Genomic DNA, 22,745 nt, shown 5'->3' on the forward strand with positions numbered 1-22,745 from the left:
GGTTTATATGTACACATTAAGGCACTAATTCAAGTGTCTAAGGTGTGTGAGTATAAGTGCTTGTGTGTGCGTGTGCGAGTGTATTGTATCTGTGTCTACACACATGCTGTAAGTCAGAGATCAACTGACTTTTTGATTGACACACTTTTCTTACCACTTTATTGTCTCTTTAGATTTCGTCTTTCTTCTTCAGGCCTAAATATTATAATCTCTTATCATTGGTGGTTGTCAGGGAGACAGCAAGTCTAGTAGCCCAAACACTGGTGCACCTGTCAGAGTGTGTGAGTACCTGCACAGGTGTGACAGCTGTCTGCTTACCTGAGATCTACCTGCCGTGAGAAGGAGAGAGCAGGCTGAACTGAAGAGCTTAATAAGAGGACAACACTGAGCCAAAATGCCTCCTCGGAAGAAAAATGACATTGCAATTAAAATGGAAGAGGGTGGGTAGGATTTATCCATTTTGTTTTCCAGAGTGGAAATATTTATTCTTTTGAATTTCTCTTGAACACTGAAGAGTATTCAGTTTTTCTCTTTCTTTGATGTGTTTGTAGTAAATATGGAACAGATGTACTAACTACTACAGATCTTACTTTGAGCCAGTTTTCTACAACAGGAAAATAATTCTGCATTAACAAGAAATGTAAATTATTATGTGGATTATAATTAATGGACATTTTTGAAGGGGTTGATACATTTTTCATTAGGTCAAATCAAGTCTGAAATTTCAAAGTGGAAATTACAAACATTAAAATACTTTTCAAACCTCAAATACACTACAAGTTTGCATTTCTCAGCAACAAAAGAGTGCTCAAATTAAGATCCTATCTGTAGATGTACTATAACATGGAACATAATCCATACTGTTAAACATGAAACAGTAAGATTGTGAGATTTTTCATGGTTCAAAGACAAAGCACAATATTTGTAGAGCTTTTGACTGACAATGTATATATATTTTTTATAGTGGGAATGGATATCGATGGAGAGTTAGACAGTGGGAGTGAGGGTAAGTCATAAGAAGGAGAAAGTGTTTGATGTGTGTGTGTGTAATACGCCTGTGTGTAGCTGGTGTAGAGGAGTCAGGCGCAGGACAGCAGATATGAGTAAACAACGATATTTACTCAAAGAATCAATAATACAAAGGCAATAAACTAGCCCACAATAACGGACCGTATTACATACAAACAATCACTCACAAACAAACACGGGGGAACAGAGGGTTAAATAATGAACAAGTAATTGGGGGATTGAAACCAGGTGTGTAAAACAAAGACAAAACAAATGGAAAATGAAAAGTGGATCGGCAATGGCTAAAAGGCCGGTGTCGTCCACCGCCGAACGAACAAGGACAGGGACCGACTTCGGCGGAAGTCGTGACAGTGTGTTTATGTGTGTATGAGTTTACCTGTTTGTTTAATTGTCCAACAGCTGCAAATGTCGGATTTTGGAATAATGTGTTATTCTGAAAATATGACGTTCTAAAGGGGAGACACTGTGTAAAAGATTATGACATTTACTATTCTAAATGATGAGTTCAAGGATGCAATAACCTCGAAGAATTCAAGTCCCACTCCAGCTAATTTTGAACTTTTCCCGTTGCATAACGATATTCAACATATCAATACAGTAAAGTTCACACACTTAAGGGTAAAAATATATGTTTTGAGCAAAATAGTGTTTTTTAGACATATTTGCGAAATTGGATTTGGCAATTCAAGGAGTTGGTTTGATGGTGCACTCTGATGTCATTGGCCTCCCCCCTTGCTTGCGGGAACAATAGAGGAAAAATGTAAGGCTAAAAAGAGGAAAGACCCAACCCCCTCACTTGTACCATGTCAGAGGACACCTGGACCACGTATGGAGATGTGCTTTTTGTTAAGTAAGTGTAGGCCGTCATTGTAAATAAGAATTTGTTCTTAACTGACTTGCCTAGTTAAATAAAGGTTATATAAAATAGGTGATAAATTATGTTCTAGGGAGGCTGGAGTGGGACTTTTAGGATAGTCATAAACCAGTGATGTAGTGGTAAAAAGAAATAGGTGGGAAAACTCTAATTGCCAGTAGCGGTGAAAAAAGTAACATCTTAATTTGATCACCCTGTTACAGGATAACTTTCCTGCAATGCAGGAGATTTAAAATGTGTAGTGTATTTGAGGTTTAAAAATGCTTATGAAGTTTGTAATTTCCACTTAGAAATTTCTGTCTTGATTTTTCCTACAAAAATGTCCATTCATTAAATCCACATAATAATTCACATTTCCTGTTGCTGCAGGATTATTTTCATGCTGTAGCAAACTGACTCAAATTAAGATCCTTCATCTGTACTTCCAATGCATTTTTCCACAAAAGGTGGGTAAACTAAATCATCAAATCAAAATGTGTTATTTGGAACATACAACAGATGTAGACCTAACCATGAAATGCTTACAATCCCTTAACCAACAAGGCAGATTTTTAAAAAGTAAGTATGAAAATATTTGCTAAAAAATAAATAAATAAAAAGTAAACTAAACTAAAATAAGAAAAAAAGTAACACAATAAAATAACAATAACAAGGCTATATACAGGGGTACCAGTACCGATGTGCGGGGGTACAGGTTAGTCGAGATAATTGAGGTAATATGTACATGTACAGTGGGGAGAACAAGTATTTGATACACTGCCGATTTTGCAGGTTTTCCTACTTACAAAGCATGTAGAGGTCTGTAATTTTTATCATAGGTACACTTCAACTGTGAGAGACGGAATCTAAAACAAAAATCCAGAAAATCACATTGTATGATTTTTAAGTAATTAATTTGCATTTTACTGCATGACATAAGTATTTGATCACCTACCAACCAGTAAGAATTCCGGCTCTCACAGACCTGTTAGTTTTTCTTTAAGAAGCCCTCCTGTTCTCCACTCATTACCTGTATTAACTGCACCTGTTTGAACTCGTTACCTGTATAAAAGACACCTGTCCACACTCAATCAAACAGACTCCAACCTGTCCAACCTCTACAGGACAATAGGCAAGCAGCTTGGTGAGAAGGCAACAACTGTTGGTGCAATTATTAGAAAATGGAAGAAGTTCAAGATGACGGTCAATCACCCTCGGTCTGGGGCTCCATGCAAGATCTCACCTCGTGGGGCATCAATGATCATGAGGAATAATAATAATAATCATAGTAGTTGTCGAGGGTGAAACAAGTCAGTAACACAAGAGTAAGTGTCAGTTGGCTTTTTCATAGCCGATCTTTGAGAGTATCTCTACCGCTCCTGCTGTCTCTAGAGAGTTGAAAACAGCAGGTCTGGGACAGGTAGCACGTCCGGTGAACAGGTCAGGGTTCCATAGCTGCAGGCAGAACAGTTGGAACTGGAGCAGCAGCACGGCCAGGTGAACTGGGGACAGCAAGGAGTCATCAAGCCAGGTAGTCCTGAGGCATGGTCCTAGGGCTCAGGTCCTCCGAGAGAGAGAAAGAAAGAAAGAGAAAGAGAGAATTAGAGAGAGCATATTTAAATTCACACAAGACACCGGAAAAGACAAGAGAAAATGTGGTCATGTGGTCTGATGAGACAAAAATAGAGCTTTTTGGTCTAAACTCCACTCGCCGTGTTTGGAGGAAGAAGAATGATGAGTACAACCCCAAGAAAACCATCCCAACAGTGAAGCATGGAGGTGGAAACATTCTTTGGGGATGCTTTTCTGCAAAGGGGACAGGACGACTGCACCGTATTGAGGGGAGGATGGATGGGGCCATGTATCACGAGATCTTGGCCAACAACCTCCTTCCCTCAGTAAGAGCATTGAAGATGGGTCGTGGCTGGGTCTTCCAGCATGACAACGACCCGAAACACACAGCCAGGGCAACTAAGGAGTGGCTCCGTAAGAAGCATCTCAAGGTCCTGGAGTGGCCTAGCCAGTCTCCAGACCTGAACCCAATAGAAAATCTTTGGAGGGAGCTGAAAGTCCGTATTGCCCAGCGACAGCCCCTAAACCTGAAGGATCTGGAGAAGGTCTGTATGGAGGAGTGGGCCAAAATCCCTGCTGCAGTGTGTGCAAACCTGGTCAAGAACTACAGGAAACGTATGATCTCTGTAATTGCAAACAAAGGTTTCTGTACCAAATATTAAGTTCTGCTTTTCTGATGTATCAAATACTTATGTCATGCAATAAAATGCAAATTAATTACTTAAAGATCATACAATGTGATTTTCTGGATTTTTGTTTTAGATTCCATCTCTCACGGTTGAAGTGTACCTATGATAAAAAATTACAGACCTCTACATGCTTTGTAAGTAGGAAAACCTGCAAAATCGGCAGTGTATCAAATACTTGTTCTCCCCACTGTATGTAAGGGTTAAGTGACCATGCATAGATAAAACAGTCAGTAGCATAAAAAAGGGGGTCAATGCAAATAGTCTGGATAGCCATTTGGCTAACTGTTTAGCAGTCTTATGGCTTGGGGGTAGAAGCTGTTAAGGAGCTTTTGGATCTAGATTAGCCCCGCCGGTACCCCTTGCCGTGCAGTAGCAGAGAGAACAGTCTATGACTAGGGTGGCTGGAGTCTTTGACAATTTTTAGGGCCTTCCTCTGACACCGCCTGGTATAGAGGTCCTGGTTGGCAGAAAGCTTGGCCCCAGTGATGTACTGGGCCGTACACACCACCCTCTGTAGCGCCTTGCGGTTGGATGCCGAGCAGTTGCCATACCAAGCAGTGACGCAACCAGTCAGGATGCCCTCGATGGTGCAGCTATGGAACATTTTGAGGATCTGAGGACCCATACCAAACCTTTTCAGTCTCCTGAGTGGGAATAGGCATTGTCGTGCCCTCTACCCAACTGTCTTGCGTTTACCCTCCATTACACCACTAGCAATAACCATGGGGAGGCTGGCAACCTGGCTGATTTAGATGTTTGTTTAATTGTTCAGGTTTTAATGTCATTTATGGATATACAGAGCCTTTGTCTGTCTGTTTTTATTTCTATGAAATATATAAGTGTGTGTGTGTGTGTGTGTGTGTGTGTGTGTGTGTGTGTGTGTGTGTGTGTGTGTGTGTGTGTATGTGTATGTGTGTGTGTGTGTGTGTGTGTGTCAGATGAGATCAGGTGGAGAGACAGAAACAGGAAAGTCAAACTCTCTCCACGAGCCGGGGGACGGAATGGCAAACAGGCCACCAGCGATGAGGAAGAGAAAGAGGAGGACGAGGCACAGAGGAAGAGGGCTCATAAGAAAAAGGCCAAGGTCCAAGACAGCGAGGAAGAGGAGGACGAGGAACAGGGGAAGAGGGCTCATAAGAAGAAGGCCAAGGTCCAGGACAGCGAGGAAGAGGATGAGGAAGAGGAGAAGAGCATCAAGTGGAAGGGCCAAAAGGCTGCAGGCAGAAAGAAAAAGGCAGTCAAGCAGGAGACTGAGGAAGAAGAACGAGGGAAGAAAAGGAAAGGCAGAAAAGGGACTAGCAAGAACCAGAAAGAAGGGCAGAACAAGGAGAAGAAGGGCGATGCCAAAGGGAAAAGTGACGTTAAAGGCAAAAGAGTGAAGGACAAAGGGAACGAGAAAGACAAGAAAATGAAGAACGCAAAGTACAGCAGGTGCAGTATCCTTTGAGAGGGCCATCTCTCTCACATATCTCCATGTTCAACACACCCTCATGTATGAAGGAGGAGTCTGACAGACTGTATTGATTAATTAGTTCAGGGAGTTGAGTCATGAAATTGGGTTATAGGGTTGCACAAAAGTGTTACAAAATGCAACGACAATGACCTTAGCTCACTATCTGTCAAGCACTGAAACAATACATTTCACACAATAACACTATTTCAATGTGGTGGTTCTTTTCTTTACTATCAAATGAGGAGAGACAAACTTATCACACAAGTCAGAGTTATACTTAAACTAAATCTTTAATAATGAGAGCTTTGCAATAGCAATGACTTGTCAACGATTCACCATTTCTAATGATCCGTTGAGAATGGCGAGACAAAAGTACAAAGGTCTTTTATAGCCAAGATACACCCCTTTCAACGTACATGACGAACAACAGATATATAGAATGGGTCACAAGGTTAAGATTTGTATGAAAGATACTTATAATACATAGCAGACAGCATCTGCTGTGTCAACAGTTTTCATTGTATAGACCAGTGTCTGTCCCTCCGACTCCAAACTGGAAGCATCTCTCCCTGGTACGGGATAGAGCAGAAACATTAACTCATGTTCTGGAATGCTCTTTAGGTTTTATCACCCAAAGACATCGTAAATCTCCTCTGTCAGTGTTATCTCATAGAGGCCCATCATCAGTAGAACACACACACAATAGTTAACAGAATACTCTATTCTGTCGAATAAAACAACCGTTCGATGCAATAAAAGCATTATAACATAATCTTGCAATTTTTCCATAATAATAGTGTATTACTGATTTGTAAGATACATATATAAAAAGGCAACATTTCCTCTCAGCATATATATATATATATATATATATGTATATATACAGTGCATTAAGAAAGTATTCAGACCCCTTGACTTTTTCCACATTTTGTTATGTTACAGCATTATAATAAAATATGTATTTTTTCCCCCTCATCTAGCTACACACAATATCCCATAATGAAAAAGCAAAAACAGGCTTTTTTGCAAATTTATTGAAAAAAAACAACAACTGAAATATCACATTTGCATAAGTATTCAGACCCTTTACTCAGAACTTTGTTGAAGCACCTTTGGCAGTGATTACAGCCTTGAGTCTTCTTGGGTATGACGCTACAAGCGTGGCACACCTGTATTTGGAGAGTTTCTCCAATTCTTCTCTGCAGATCGTCTCAAGCTCTGTCATGTTGGATGGGGAGTGTCGCTGCACAGCTATTTTCAGTTCTCTCCAGGGATGTTAGATCGTGTTCAAGTCCGAGCTCTGGCTGGGCTACTCAAGGACATTCGGAGACTTGTCCCTACTCCTGCATTGTCTTGGCTGTGTGCTTAGGGTCGTTGTCCTGTTGGAAGGTGAACCGTCGCCCCAGTCTGAGGTCCTGAGCACTCTGAAGCAACTTTTCATCAAGAATCTCTCTGTACTTTGCTCTGTTCATCTTTCCTTCGATCCTGACTAGTCTCCCAGTCCCTGCCACTGAAAAACATCCCCACAGCAGGATGCTGCCACCACCATGCTTCACCGTAGGGATGATGACAGGTTTCCTTAAGACGTGACGCTTGGCATTTAGGTCAAAAAGTTCAATCTTGGTTTCATCAGACCGGAGAATCTTGTTTCTCATGATCTGAGAGTTATTTTGGTAAACTCCAAGCGGCCTGTCAAGTGCCTTTTACTGAGGAGTGGCTCCACCAATCAGGCCGTAAAGGCCTGATTGGTGGAGTTTTGTGGAGATGGTTGTCCTTCTGTAAGGTTCTCCCATCTCCACAGAGGAACTCTGGAGCTCTGTCAGAGCAACCATCGGGCGGCAAGCTCTAGGAAGCTCTAGGAAGAGTCTTGGTGGTGGCAAACTTCTTCCATTTAGGAATGGGAAAGGGGGATACCTAGTCAGTTGCACAACTGAATACATTCAACTGAAATGTATCTTCCGCATTTTACCCAACCCCCCTGAATCAGAGAGGTGCGGAGGGCTGCCTTAATCGACATCCACGTCTTCGGCGCCCGAGGAACAGTAGGTTAACTGCCTTGCTCAGGGTTAGAACAACAGATATTTTAACTTGTCAGCTAGGGGATTTGATCCAGCAACCCTTTGGTAACTGGGCCAACTCTCCTACACGCCAGGCTGCCTGAATGATGGAGGCCACTGTGTTCTTGGGGACCTTTAACGCTGCAGAATTTTGATAGTACCCTTCCCCAGATATGTGCCTTGACACAATCCTGTTTCAGAGCTCTATCGACAATTCCTTCAACGTCATGGCTTGGTTTTTGCTCTGACATGCACTGTCAACTGTGGGACCTGATATAGACAGGTGTGTGCCTTTCCAAATCATGTCCAATCAATTGAATTTACAAGTGGACTTAAATGAAGTTGTAGAAACATCTCAAAGATGATCAATGGAAACAGGATGCACCTGAGCTTAATTTTGAGTCTCATAGCATAAGGGTCTGAATACTTATGTAAATAAGGTGTTTCTGTTTTAACATGTTTATACATTTCTAAAAATGTCTAAAAACCTGTTTTCGCTTTGTCTTTATGGGGTATTGTGTGTAGATTGATGAGGAAAATGTTTAATCCATTTTAGAATAAGGCTGTAACGTAACAAAATGTGGAAAAAATCAAGGGGTCTGAATACTTTCCGAATGCACTGTATGTGTATATATACATACATACATACATACATACATACATACATACATACATACATACATACATACATACATACATACATACATACACATACATATATATATATATATATATATATATACACATACATATATATGATGAAATTATGAAATGTTGCCTTTTTAAAGCTAATTTCCTAAAATTCTGCACATTTTGCCATGAGGCTGAGAGAAAATGTTGCAGATTTAAAGCTAATTTCCTGTAATTGAAAACAATATGCTATAGCCTATTATGTGCTCATATGCTATCTGGGCAGGGCCTCCGAGCTTTAGGGGGCCTTCCCACCTCGTGTGGGCTGCGGGGGTGTGGGCTGCGGGGGTGTGTGCTATGCTACTGTATATTATATATCTTTAAACTAGGGATGCACCGATATGACATTTTTGGCCGATACCGATATCAGAAATGTTCCTTGCCAAAAAAAAAACGATACCGATAACCGATATTTAATTTTTTTGCTGCCTTTTAAGCATTCTAGTACAGTTAAATAGTTAACACACACACATGGACGCAGCGGTCTAAGGCACTGCATCTCAGTGCAAGATGCGTCACTACAGTCCCTGGTTCGAATCCAGGCTGTATCACATCTGGCCGTGATTGGGAGTCCCATAGGGCGGGGCACAATTGGCCCAGCGTCATCCAGGTTTGGCCAGGGTAGGCCGTCATTGTAAATAAGAATTTGATCTTAAATTTAGGGCTAGGCGTCCCGTCAGCGAGACACCTGTCGACAACATCCGGTGAAATTGGAGGGTGCGCAATTCAAATAAATAATCGTAATATTAAACATTTATGCACATACAAGTATCTTATATTGGTTAAAATATTAAATTATTGTTAACCTCTCTAGGGTCGGCGGGACAAAATCGTCCCACCTACTCAACAGCCAGTTGAATCCCATGGCGCGTTATTCAAATACCTTAGAAATGCTATTACTTCAATTTCTCAAACATATGACTATTTTACACCATTTTAAAGACAAGACTCTCGTTAATCTAACTACACTGTCCGATTTCAAAAAGGCTTTACAACGAAAGCAAAACATTAGATTATGTAAGCAGAGTACCCAGCCAGAAATAATCAGACACCCATTTTTCAAGCTAGCATATAATGTCACATAAACCCAAACCACAGCTAAATGCAGCACTAACCTTTGATGATCTTCATCAGATGACAACCCTAGGACATTATGTTATACAATACATGCATGTTTTGTTCATATTTATATCAAAAACCAGCTTTTTACATTAGCATGTGACGTTCAGAACTAGCATACCCACCGCAAACTTCCGGTGAATTTACTAAATTACTCACGATAAACGTTCACAAAAAAACATAACAATTATTTTAAGAATTATAGATACAGAACTCCTCTATGCACTCGCTATGTCCGATTTTAAAATAGCTTTTCGGTGAAAGCACATTTTGCAATATTCTCAGTAGATAGCCCGGCATCACAGGGCTAGCTATTTAGACACCCAGCAAGTTTAGCACTCACCAAAATCAGATTTACTATAAGAAAAATTTTATTACCTTTGCTGTCTTCGTCAGAATGCACTCCCAGGACTTCTACTTCAATAACAAATGTTGGTTTGGTTCAAAATAATCCATAGTTATGTTCAAATATCCTCTGTTTTGTTCGTGCGTTCAAGACACTATCCGAATGGTAAAGAAGGGTGACACGCACGACGCATTTCGTGACAAAAAATGTCTAAATATTCCATTACCGTACTTCGAAGCATGTCAACCGCTGTTTAAAATCAATTTTTATGCCATTTTTCTCGTAAAAAAGCGATAATATTCCGACCGGGAAGAGTCAAGAAGCCCAAGGAATGGTCAGAGAGGGCACTTCCTGTACAGAATCTTCTCAGGTTTTTGCCTGCCATATGAGTTCTGTTATACTCACAGACACCATTCAAACAGTTTTAGAAACTTTAGGGTGTTTTCTATCCAAAGCCAATAATTATATGCATATTCTAGTTTCTGGGCAGTAGTAATAACCAGATTAAATCGGGTACGTTTTTTATCCGGCCGTGTAAATACTGCCCCCTAGCCCTAACAGGTTAACAAGAAGTTTATCTTTAAAATGGTGTATAATACTTGTATGTTTGAGGAATTTTAATTATCGGATTTCTGTTGTTTGAATTTGGTGTCCTGCAATTTCACTGGCTGTTGTCGAGGTGGGATGCTAGCGTCCCAATGATACCAGAGAGGTTAAAACAAGTCAAACTACATTTCTATATAATCCTCAGGTACCCTAAAATGTAAATAAACTATAATATTTCATTCGGAAAGAGGTATGTTCAATAGAAAAGTAAAATTAGCAAGTGTGTGTCCTCTTCGTCGCGCGCCCACAGACTGACTTCCAACTGTAACTCCCTGCACCAAAACTCAAAATTCTTCCTCGTTTTCGAAGAAACAAGCCTGAAACCTTAAACAAAGAATTTTGACATCTAGTGGAAGCCATAGGAATTGCAATCTGGGAGCTGGAATTGCATAGGACCCATAGCTTTCCATTGAAAGTGCATGGGATCTAAAGAAAAAACTAATTTCCGGTTGGTTTTTCTTTGGATTTTCTCCTACCATATCAATTGTGTTATAGTCTCATACATTCTTTAACATTTCTACAAACTTCAAAGTGTTTTCTATCCAATGCTACCAATTAGATGCATATCCTGGCTTCTGGGCCTGAGTAACAGGCAGTCTACTTTGGGCACGTCAGTCAAGCAGAAATTCTGAAAAAAGGACCCTAGCTCTAAGAAGTTCTGACTTGCCTAGTTAAATAAAGGTCTCACACACACACACACACACACACACACACACACACACACACACACACACACACACACACACACACACACACACACACTGACCAAAAAGTTATTTAGTTGGCATTTACGTATGTCACCATTACCAGTAAAACATTATCATCAAAACCTATTTCTTTCACTTGCTGTGCTGTTTCGTTGTTCATTTGTTCAGTCGTGAATATCATTCTCACATAGGTGTTCCTTTTGTCCAGGTAGGAAAGGGCAGTGTGGAGTGCAATAGAGACTGCATCATCTGTGGATCTGTTGGTGCGGTATGCAAATTGGAGTGGGTCTAGGGTTTCTGGGATAATGGTGTTGATGTGAGCCATTACCAGCCTTTCAAAGCATAACATGGCTACAGACGTGAGTGCTACGGGTCGGTAGTCATTTATGCAGATTACCTTAGTGTTCTTGGGCACAGGGACTATGGTGGTCTGCTTGAAACATGTTGGTATTACAGACTCAGACAGAGAGAGGTTGAAAATGTCAGTGAAGACACTTGCCAATTGGTCAGCGCATGCTCGGAGTCCACGTCCTGGTAATCCGTCTGGCCTAGCGGACTTGTGAATGTTGACCTATTTAAAGGTCTTATTGGCTGCGGAGAGCGTGATCACACAGTCATCCGGAACAGTTGATGCTCTCATGCATGTTTCAGTGTTACTTGCATCGAAGCGAGCATCGAAGGTATTTAGCTCGTCTGGTAGGCTCGTGTCACTGGGCAGCTCTCGGCTGTGCTTCCCTTTGTAGTCTGTAATAGTTTCAAGCCCTGCCATATCCGACGAGCGTCGGAGCCGGTGTAGTAGAACTCGATCTTAGTCCTGTTGTCACGGCTGTCGAAAGGAGCGGACCAAAGTGCAGCGTGGTTGTAGTTCCACATTTTATTAAATCCTTGAAACTTTGCAATACATAAATAACTGACTTGACAAAACAACAAACCGTGACACAAAGAGAAACAAACACTACTCAAAATATAATCACCCACAAAACCCAGGAAGAAAAAACCCTACTTAAATATGTTCTCCAATCAGTGGTAACGAGGACCAGCTGCCTCCAATTGGAGATCAACCCAAAAAACAACAACATAGAAATAGAAAAACTAGAACTTACACATAGAAATAGAAAACATAGAAAAACACAAACACCCCCTGTCACGCCCTGACCTACTCTACCATAGAAAATCACATCTTGCTATGGTCAGGACGTGAGACCTGTATTGACACTTTGCCTGTTTGATAGTTCGTCGGAGGGCATACCGGGATTTCTTATAAGCTTCCGGGTTAGAGTCCCGCTCCTTGAAAGCGGCAGCTCTACCCTTTAGCTCAGTGTAAATGTTGCTTGTAATCCATGGCTTCTGGTTGGGGTATGTACGTACAGTCACTGTGGGGCAGTGAAGTTTCAGCTCTGTCTGTCCGTGGCCTCTCTTCCTCGGTGCGCACTGTCACTGTGTCCGTTTCCATCTTGTCCAGCTGTGATTGTAATATTTCACATAAGCTCTGATTCTTGTCTGCATCGAAGTAACGGTCCTTGTACCTAGCACCGAGCATGGTGGCGACACAGTACAGAGGCTCAGAGAGAATGCCACCGAATCACTTGTTCACAGCCTCGAGTACTTTTGTAAGTTTTAACCCCACGGTCTGTTGGCAGTTTTGTTGAGCAGTTTCAATGGGTATCACGTCTGTTGCAGACGCAGTTGAGCTTAGTTCTCGAGTCAGTTGTTCAAATGGAGTCAGGAGTGTTCATGTTTCCAAGTTTCAAACATGTTCTCAAATGCCATGGAAATGGCAGCAGCGGCACGAGAACCAGCACATTCTTGAGCATGCAATACGGCTTTCCTCAGTACGAAATCCAGTACGAAATAGTGTGTACCAGGGCTCGACCAGTCGGCGAAGCCAACATCATCCATGACAGAGCATGGTTGATTGTCAAGGGCAATGAATTCCATTGTCTTGGCGTTAAATTATTTCGCCTTTGAGTTGTCTAGCTGAAATGTCCTTAATCTTTCAAATGACTGCTGGACTTAAACTTGTTTAGTTGTTGGAAGCGTGCGCTTAGTACTTTTCTGTGTAGTGATGTATTTTTCATGGCGTGTATAGGTATGCACGTCAGCTTTGACATCGGTTTTGCACATCGGCATTAAACTAGACATCGGGCCGATGCCGATGTTGGCATTTTTAGATAATATCGGCCGATTCCGATATATCGTGCATCCCTACTTTAAACTAATAAAATATCTATAAACCACTTATAAACCATCTACAAACTTTTACAATCCGCTTTTAAACTCTAAACACATTTTTATTTCAAAACATAAACCCACATTTTACATGATTCTGGATTTTAGGCTATTGGGCTATGGGGATATTAAAACTTGATACTTTGAGAAATATGTCTCATCCCAGCAAACAGTGAACGGTCCTATAATGTAACGTTCCAATTGAGTCCCAGTTAAGTCCAATTGGTTTCCAGCTAACTTTAGCATGACAACATTCCTGATTTATTTATTTTTTAAATACAGAAAAAAATATTTGATAAACATTAGTAGAAGGAGATGCTGTAATGGTTATAAGAACGTTTGGGGAAATAATCCAATTATGGTCGTTTTCAAGGTTTCTAGAATGTGTTAACTAAATGTTAATTGGAGAAAACGTATAGTCATGTGATGGGACATCCCTTGTGTCATCCCTGGGAACCTCTGTCAAAAGTGTCAAACCATTTTAACATTCTCAAAATGTCCCCACTAAAGTTTTGGTAATGCATAAACAGTATTTTTCACCAGAATAGAGTTGGGTTGTAGTGGTATTTGTGCTGGCTCAATCATGGGGTAGTGTTGGTTCATAACATTGAGTTGAGGGATTACATGGTCAGAATGGGGTTTGAGTTCGTGTCTGGTTGGGTCGATGGGAGGACCAGGTTACTGGACTATTTTAGGATATGTTATTTGACTTGCATATGTCCCCTTTTGTCTCCTCATTTCAATTCAATTCAATTACATTTAAGGGCTTTATTGGCATGGGAAACATATGCTTACATTGCCAAAGCAATGTTCTCTTTTTGTATTTTCTGTTGGTCTGCCAGATGCATTTCAACATAATGTGACTAGTTCAAAGTTTGTACCATGATAATTGGGCACTGTGTAAAGCCTCTGGCCACACAGCCCACTATTAGCAAAGACAGTCTGACCGGAGCTATAACTCTACTCTGGTTGACACATGGTTGACCCTGACTTGACCCCTGGTGCTTGGTAACAGCTCTTTCTTCTGATAGCTCTTCTTCTTCAGGCGAGTCAGGGGACGAGGATTCTCTGTCAGAGGGGGAGATGGCTGCTCAGAAGGAAGAGGTGGAGGAGAAGAAGAAGCTGATAGCCACTCTAAGGAACAAACCGTGGCGCATGAAGAGAAGGCTTAAACTCCTCAAGTAAACAAAATGGCCACCATCATGTGTATTCCTCCACTGATTTCCCATTGGCTGATTGCCTTCACATAGGGACTTGCTCTTGCTGTGCTGTTTTCTCTTTTTTCTTTAACTACAGTACTTTACACATTCCTTAAGGCTTATACAATAACTCATGTATCACTTGTGATGTCATCTTATTTAAAAAAAAATTCAATTCAAATATAATTTTGTCTTTGATGCTACATTGCCTGATCCAATGTCCATTTATTTTGTGAAATACTTTAATTAATTTATGGAACGACAAAGTAGATAGATTGTCCATTACCCTTTGAACTATTTACGAGTTCTGTGCATTGGCTTTGCTGATTGATGTTCTTTGACCAGCTTCTAACTGATTTATTGGTGGGTGGTTTATCAAACCAGTGATTGATACTTTTTGTTGGTTGATGGGTCATTATTCTTTGTGGGTTTGAATTGTAGGGAATGCCAGGCGTTTGTGGAGAAGTTTGAGGGGGCTCTGGGAAAGGGCAAAGGGAGGAAGCTCTACGCCTACAAAGTCATAATGGCTAAGGTAACTTTTCCTAGGCCAAGTGTTAACTTGACAACTGAGTCCACAGTCTTAAAGAATAGTTATGTCCTACTGAATCATTATGAATAATTCACACAAATTATGCATTTATAACTTCAATATGTTAAGACTTAAGTTAGCTGCCCAGTGACACGAGCCTACTAGACGAGCTAAATTACTTCTATGCTCGCTTCGAGGCAAGCAACACTGACGCGTGCATGAGAGCATCAGCTGTTCCGGATGACTGTGTGATCACGCTCTCCATAGCCGATGTAAGTAAATCCTTTAAACAGGTCAACATTCACAAGGCCGCAGGGCCAGACGGATTACCAGGACGTGAACTCCGAGCATGAGCTGACCAATTGGCAAGTGTCTTCACTGACATTTTCAACCTGTCCCTGACTGAGTCTGTAATACCAACATGTTTCAAGCAGACCACCATAGTCCCTGTCCCCAAGAACACTAAGGTAACCTGCCTAAATGACTACCAACACGTAGCACTCAGTTCTGTAGCCATGGAGTGATTTGAAAGGATGGTCATAGCTAACATCAACACCATTATCCCAGAAACCCTAGACCCACTCCAATTTGCATACTGCCCCAACAGATCCACAGATGATGTAATCTCTATTCCACTCCACACTGCCCTTTCCTACCTGGACATGTGAGAATGCTATTCATTGACTACAGCTCAGTGTTCAACACCATAGTGCCCTCAAGCTCATCACTAAGCTAAGGATTAAACAGCTCCCTCTGCAACTGGATCCTGGACTTCCTGATTGGCCTCCCCCAGGTGGTAAGGTTAGGTAACCTAGTGATTAGAGCATTGGGCCAATAACTGAAAGGTTGCTGGATTGAATCCCCGAGCTGACAAAGTAGAAATCTGTCGTTCTGCCCCTGAACAAGGCATTTAACCCACTGTTCCCCGGTAGGCCGTCATTGTAAATAAGAATTTGTTCTTAACTGGCTTGCTTAGTTAAATAAAGGTTAAATACAATGTAAAAAAATAACAACACATCTGCCACACTGATCCTCAACACGGGGACCCCTCAGGGGTGCGTGCTCAGTCCTCTGCTGTAGGCACGACTCCAACAGCGTCATTAAGTTTGCTGACGACACAACAGTGGTAGGCCTGATCTCCGACAACGATGAGACAGCCTATAGGGAGGAGGTCAGAGACCTGGCCGTGTGATGCCAGGATAACAACCTCTCCCTCAATGTGATCAAGACAAAGGAGATGATTGTGGACTACAGGAAAAAGAGGACTGAGCACACTCCCATTCTCATCGAAGGGGCTGTTATGGAGCAGGTTGAGAGCTTCAAGTTCCTTGATGTCCAAATCACCAGCAAACTAACATGGTCCAAACACACCAAGACAGTCGTGAAGAGGGCACGACAAAGCCTATTCCCCCTCAGGAAAATGAAAAGATTTGGCATGGGTCCTCAGATCCTCAAAAGGTTCTACAGCTGCACCATCGAGAGCATCCTAACTCGTTGCAACACCGCCTGGTATGGCAACCGCTCGGCCTCCGGCCACAAGGCACTACAGAGGGTTATGCGTATTGCCCAGAACATCACTGGGGCCAAGCTTCCTGCCATCCAGGACCTCTATACCAGGTGTCAGGGGAAGGCCCTAAAAATGGTCAAAGACTCCAGCCACAGACTGTCATAGACTGTTCTCTCTACTACCGCACTGCAAGCGGTACTGGAGCGACAAATCTAGGTCCAAAAGGCTTCTTAACAGCTTCTATCCCCAAGCCATGAGACTCCTGAACAGCTAATCAAATGGCTACCCAGACTATTTGCATTGCCCCCACCCCCCCTCTTTTTACGCTGCTGCTACTCTCTGTTCATTATCTATGCATAGTCACTTTAACTCTACTTACATGTACATATTACCTCAATTACCTCGACTAACCTGTGCCCCCGCACGTTGACTCTGTACCAGTACACCTTGTATATAGCCTCGCTACTGTTATTTTACTGCTGCTCTTTAATTATTTACTATTTCGTTTTTTACTTATCTATTATTTACTTAACACATCTTTTTCTTAAAACGGCATTGTTGGTTAAGGGCTTGTAAGTATTTTTACTGTAAGGTCTACACCTGTTATTTGATGTTATTTGATATGGCATGTAAAATACACATTTAACCCTCTAAGAGTCTAAGCCCTGTCTAAACCAGGGGACGGGGATGGGAAAGGGGGGACGGGGGGTCTACACTAACATATGGAATTGTTTTAAGATGTAATACCAAGGATCATTTAGCTATTTGATTTGGCTTTTTATTTAAAAAAATATATATATTGGATGAAACATTGAAAAAAATAATCGAAAGGAAGTATGTTCTGAAGTTTCGGGATGTCACATGGTCTGACAAACACCACTCTATCTCTGCCACCTTCTCTGCAATCATGTCGGCAGATGTGGTGGATTGAGACGCAGCCCATGCAAAAACTGATATCTCTAGCTTAAAGAGACGGATTTTGATGGGGATTTTTTTATTATGTTAATTTGATTTCCGCTGGAGCACAGAAATTGTAGGCTAAGGGTTAAATCATAAGTGCACCATAATCTTCATGATTTTTTCTCATCAGGAACTACACAGTACTTCTGTGATAAACTTTTATTTTCAAATATTCTCTCTTAACCTTTTTTGTTTCAGAAAATGATCAAGTTCAACCGTGACTTTGACAATTTCAAAACAGCCTGTATTCCATGGGAAAGAAAGATTAAAGAGGTTGAGAGTGGGTACCATTATTTAAAGCTATGAGTTTCTGTCTTGTTCATGTAATGTAGTTCTATCTATTCATTATGTAACTTTTGGAGTTTGAACTCTAACCCTCAGGTCACTTTGGGTCATCTGTGGCTTCTTACTTCATCTTCTTGCGGTGGATGTACGGTCTAAACCTGGTCCTGTTTGGGTTAATGTTTGGTCTTGTTGTTCTCCCAGAGGTGAGCAGCTTTTTCCCTTAAGCACATAAAAGCACATTGTTTTGCAAAATATTTGCAGTACATTTGGTCAGCATATGGAGAGATATCGAAGGAGGGACTCACTGTCTCATTCTTACAGTCTTTTCCCCACTTCCCTTTCATTTTTCCTTTCTTTCTGTCTGGAGGTGATGATGGGTCTTCCGTATGGGTCTATACCCAGGAAAACTGTTCCCAGAGCGCAGCAGGCCAAAGCCATGGACTACTCCGTCCTCCTTGATTTTGGAGTGAGGATCTTTGGAGTGATGCCATATTTAAACACCTTGTTTAGTTTACTTAAGGTTCAGGTTTATTTCATATGATTGTACATATGAAACAAACATACATAAAATGTGTTACAGTACATACAGTACTTTTAAATGATTGATTTTAAGACATTAGGGGTCAAACATGTTCATGAATAACAGCATCATATTTCATTATACCTGTATTGTACCTAAACATCCACACCAGTAGAAATCCACTTTTTCAAGCTGAAAGACGATGGCCAGAGCTTACCCATGATGTTGCACAACAATTTAAGTCAATAAGTCGTCGTTTTAGTCAAAGTATTATATATTCGGGCTTGAAGTGACAAATCCGTACTGCCCACTTCGTACAAATCCTATAGGACAATCAAATTATTTTCAGCCTACGTTTAGTTTCAGGGCTGGGTTTTACTTGAATGTTACCACCCACCAGCGTGGCATTATTTATTAATCAGAAACAGCTGCAAAGTTATTCCTCTTTGCGACTGAGATGAGCCAAACAGCCTTGTGTCCACTTGGCTGCCTGAGCAGCTGGTTGAGAAAATGCCAAGAGTGTGCAAAGCTGTCATCAAGGCATTGGGTGGCTACTTTGAATAATAATTAATATAAAATATATTTTGATTTGTTGAACACTTTTTTTGGTTACTACATGATTCCATATGTATTATTTCATAGTTTTGATGTCTTCACCGTTATTATGTATTCCCCCCGAAGATGAATGCTTTGATTTGTGTAACGATAGCTAGAACCCACAAGTGGCTGTTCAGATAATGCAAAGGAACCCGCAAAAGAAAATTCAAGAAACTTATAGTTACATGTTACATGTCATTTGCGGCATGAATGATTATGAGCAAAGCTATTGTAGCCTATCAATTCAATGAATATGTATATTTCAATTTCTGAATATGTGTAAGTAGCCTTCGTCATTCTTCGGACAGGAAACGGCGTCGAAATAGTGGCGGCAACTTGTTATGGGGGGTCCTTTAAAGTGTAACACATTTTCAGTATGTCAATTGTACTTGTCACTGTCAGCTTAAATTCGGATGAATGACTTGCATATGAACATGATTCTTTTTCTTAATTTCACCAGGGCTACTGCAAGTACTCTATTCTGTTCTATGGCTACTATAATGACGAACGCACCATCGGACTCCTCCAGTTCAGACTGCCACTGTCCTACCTACTGGTCGGTGTTGGCATCTTCGGCTACAGCCTGATGGTGGTCATTAGAACGTGGGTAAAACACACACACGTGAACGTACACATATGCACAAAGTAAATACAAACTAATCCACATACACACAAACAGTATCTGAAATATTGATGCCAGCAACACCCCCCCCATCAGGATGGCCCGTAACTCGGATGAGGGAGGAGATGGTGGGGACGATGGACAGTTTACCTTCGCCTTTAAGATGTTCACCAGCTGGGATTACCTCATTGGAAACCCAGAGACAGCTGACAACAAGTATGCCTCCATCACCACCAGCTTTAAGGTAAACACAGCAGCAGATAACACTTAGGCCTATCCATAGCTAGTATACCGACCTTCCACTAGCTTGGCACAAGATACTGTTGTTTATGACATAACTAATATCCATTGTTCTTATCTTTAAAAATCTTCAATCTCCCAAGAATCATATATATGTAAAAATGTACTACATGTACGGGCCTAGACACTTACTATTTTCAACCATAGTATCGACTGTGTTTCTCACTAATTGACTGTTCTCAGTAGGAATCCATAGTAGACGAACAGGAGAACCAGAAGGATGAGAACATCCACTTGCGGAGGTTCCTGCGGGTTCTAGCCAACCTTTTCATTCTCTGCAGCCTGGGGGGCAGTGGCTTCCTCATCTATTTTGTGGTCAAGAGGTCTCAGGACTTTGCAAAACTAGATCAGAATACGCTCTCCTGGTATGAAAAGAACGAGGCAGGTTGAGTTGTTATGATCAGATACATGCTGTGCTATGTTTCATCTAGTCAAAAGGAGTGAGCCAGAAATGTACATTTGGTGTTTGTCCTGTTTTCTTCAGTTGTAGGTTGTTGTGCTATTATCTGGGTTGTCATGATAGTCAAAATTATAACATTTATAAAAAATATATATCATACCACAGTTGGGTTACACTTAATAACTTTCATGAATAAGCTGCTAAAAATTATTACATGTTTATAAATGTTATGATACATGTTATACATGTTTATGAATGTAATGCTTATAATGCTTATAAATGCTAATACATCTTTATAATGATATACTAATTTAACAATAGTACGTTCACTATTTAATGCTTATTTATTAAAGTATTTTTTCTGTCTTCATCCTGGTGATTGGTTGTGTTTTACTTTCCAGGTGGAGGTTGTGATGTCACTGCTGGGGCTGGTGTGCCCCCCTCTCTTTGAGACTATCGCTGAGCTGGAGGAGTACCACCCTCGTATCGCCCTCAAGTGGCAGCTGGGCCGCATCTTTGCCCTGTTCCTCGGGAACCTCTACACCTTCCTGTTCGCCCTGTTTGATGATGTCAACGAAAAGGTACCAGACAATGTGTCAGTGTTATGTACCTGCAAATGGATGTTTGTGTGTTTATTCACCTGTGTGTGTGTTCAGTACATATTGTATGAATGTATATTTTACTTACTGACCTGAACCTGTCTTTGTGTGTTAACATGTGTACAGTTGGAACAGGAGAAGAATATTAAGAATGCCACTATCTGGGGTCTGAAGGAGTACTATGCCAACTACAGCACCTACCACAACACTACTGACATCCCCCCTCCGGAGATCCCTCCTGCTGATGTCATCAGAGGGCCGTGCTGGGAGACCGACGTTGGCATAGTGAGGACGACCCGTGTTCTTCCTCCGTTTTCCCTTTATCACTGAACATAGCGGTGGCAGACCACCGTTTTTATTCTTTTGTTTTTCCTCCTGGTTTTTCCTCCACCTGACCTGGGCAGCCCATAAAGTTCCTGTCATTATGCACCAGTGATGAGACTGAGGCTGTGTGACATGCTGGGCATTTCATGTTTAGTTTCCCTTCTGTGCTGCCCCTCTAGGAGTTTGTGAAGCTCACCGTCTCTGACATCCAGGTGACATATCTGACCATCCTCATTGGTGACTTTGTGCGAGCCGTGATTGTGCGTTTCCTCAACTACTGCTGGTGCTGGGACCTGGAGGCTGGATTTGTACGTGCTAGGCTTCCGAAGCATAACTTAACTACTGTTCTACTGTGTGTGTGTTCCCATTGTATCGTAAGACATTTTGGTAGCACTTTACATTACAGTATGGGATAAAGTGGTATTAACATGTATGGTAGTATGGTAACAAGGTATAGTTACTCACTATCAATACAATCCAGCACTACTATATTGCTCTTTACTTTGTTTTTCTTTGCTTATTGTATGTGTGAGAACAAGTAAACTTGATACCACACAGTGACATCTGGCACGATAGGTGATCCTTCACATTCACCAAGACACAGGACACTGCCCTGGGAAGTTAATTACTGAGAGAGAGGAAGAGGGAGAGAGAAAGGGGGGACGATGAACAGAATTACGTTTACATTATTTATATCATTCATTGCACTATTTAAAATATATATATGTGATTCTAGCCGTCTTATGGAGAGTTTGACATCAGCGGCAACGTGCTTGGATTAATCTTCAATCAAGGAATGATTTGGTGAGGAAATATGAGACACCACATAAACCATCAACACATTTCCACTTACCCTGTAAGTTGTGTTTATCACATATTTCTGTGTCTGTGTTTGTTTCAGGATGGGTGCGTTCTATGCCCCTGGCCTGGTAGGGCTGAACGTCCTGCGTCTCCTCTCCTCGATGTACTACCAGTGCTGGGCCGTGATGAGCTGTAACGTTCCCCATGAGAGGGTCTTCAAGGCCTCCAAATCCAACAACTTCTACATGGGCCTCCTCCTCCTGGTGCTCTTCCTCAGCCTTCTGCCTGTGGTTTACACCATAATGACCCTGCCACCCTCCTCTGACTGTGGCCCCTTCAGGTGTCTCTCATGCACACACACACGCACACATACACACTAGGCACACATCTAATGCTGGTTTCTTGTCTACTAGTGGAAGGGCGCAAATGTATGATGTTGTTATGGAGACAATAGAGAAGGACCTACCAGCGTTCATTGGTAATATCTTCACCTACGCAACTAATCCTGGGCTGATCATACCAGCTGTGCTGCTGATGGTGTATGTACACACACACACAAACACACTAAAGCAAACACGCATATGGTCATAGCAACATACACATGCTCATAATATCAAGAGTTCTGTGATCCTGTGTCAGGTTGGCCATCTACTATCTGAATGCGACCTCCAAAAACTATCAAAATGCCAACCTGGAACTGAAGAGGAAGATGCAAATGGTAAATGACCATGAGCAACTGAGTTGCCGTCTCT

At 41.5% G+C, this 22,745-nt stretch overlaps 1 protein-coding gene across 1 annotated transcript in view; it reads left to right on the top strand.

Annotated features, from left to right (window-relative positions):
- Positions 1-969: 969 nt before the first annotated feature.
- Positions 970-22,745, top strand: part of LOC106585352 (transmembrane channel-like protein 2-B) — a 28,141-nt gene continuing 6,365 nt past the window's right edge. Inside the window, exons 1-17 of the mRNA XM_082968382.1 lie at positions 970-1,006; positions 5,082-5,565; positions 14,382-14,531; positions 14,991-15,081; positions 17,744-17,825; positions 17,927-18,033; positions 18,198-18,296; positions 19,408-19,550; positions 19,666-19,813; positions 20,056-20,250; positions 20,671-20,850; positions 20,995-21,153; positions 21,372-21,500; positions 21,929-21,996; positions 22,094-22,333; positions 22,407-22,532; positions 22,633-22,711. Of these exons, the coding sequence (XP_082824508.1) occupies positions 970-1,006; positions 5,082-5,565; positions 14,382-14,531; positions 14,991-15,081; positions 17,744-17,825; positions 17,927-18,033; positions 18,198-18,296; positions 19,408-19,550; positions 19,666-19,813; positions 20,056-20,250; positions 20,671-20,850; positions 20,995-21,153; positions 21,372-21,500; positions 21,929-21,996; positions 22,094-22,333; positions 22,407-22,532; positions 22,633-22,711 (2,517 nt within the window). The remainder of the gene's footprint in view (positions 1,007-5,081; positions 5,566-14,381; positions 14,532-14,990; positions 15,082-17,743; positions 17,826-17,926; positions 18,034-18,197; positions 18,297-19,407; positions 19,551-19,665; positions 19,814-20,055; positions 20,251-20,670; positions 20,851-20,994; positions 21,154-21,371; positions 21,501-21,928; positions 21,997-22,093; positions 22,334-22,406; positions 22,533-22,632; positions 22,712-22,745) is intronic.

This window comes from Salmo salar, chromosome 24, assembly GCF_965601325.2.
Source record: "Salmo salar chromosome 24, fSalSal1, whole genome shotgun sequence".
Lineage (NCBI taxonomy): Eukaryota > Metazoa > Chordata > Actinopteri > Salmoniformes > Salmonidae > Salmo > Salmo salar.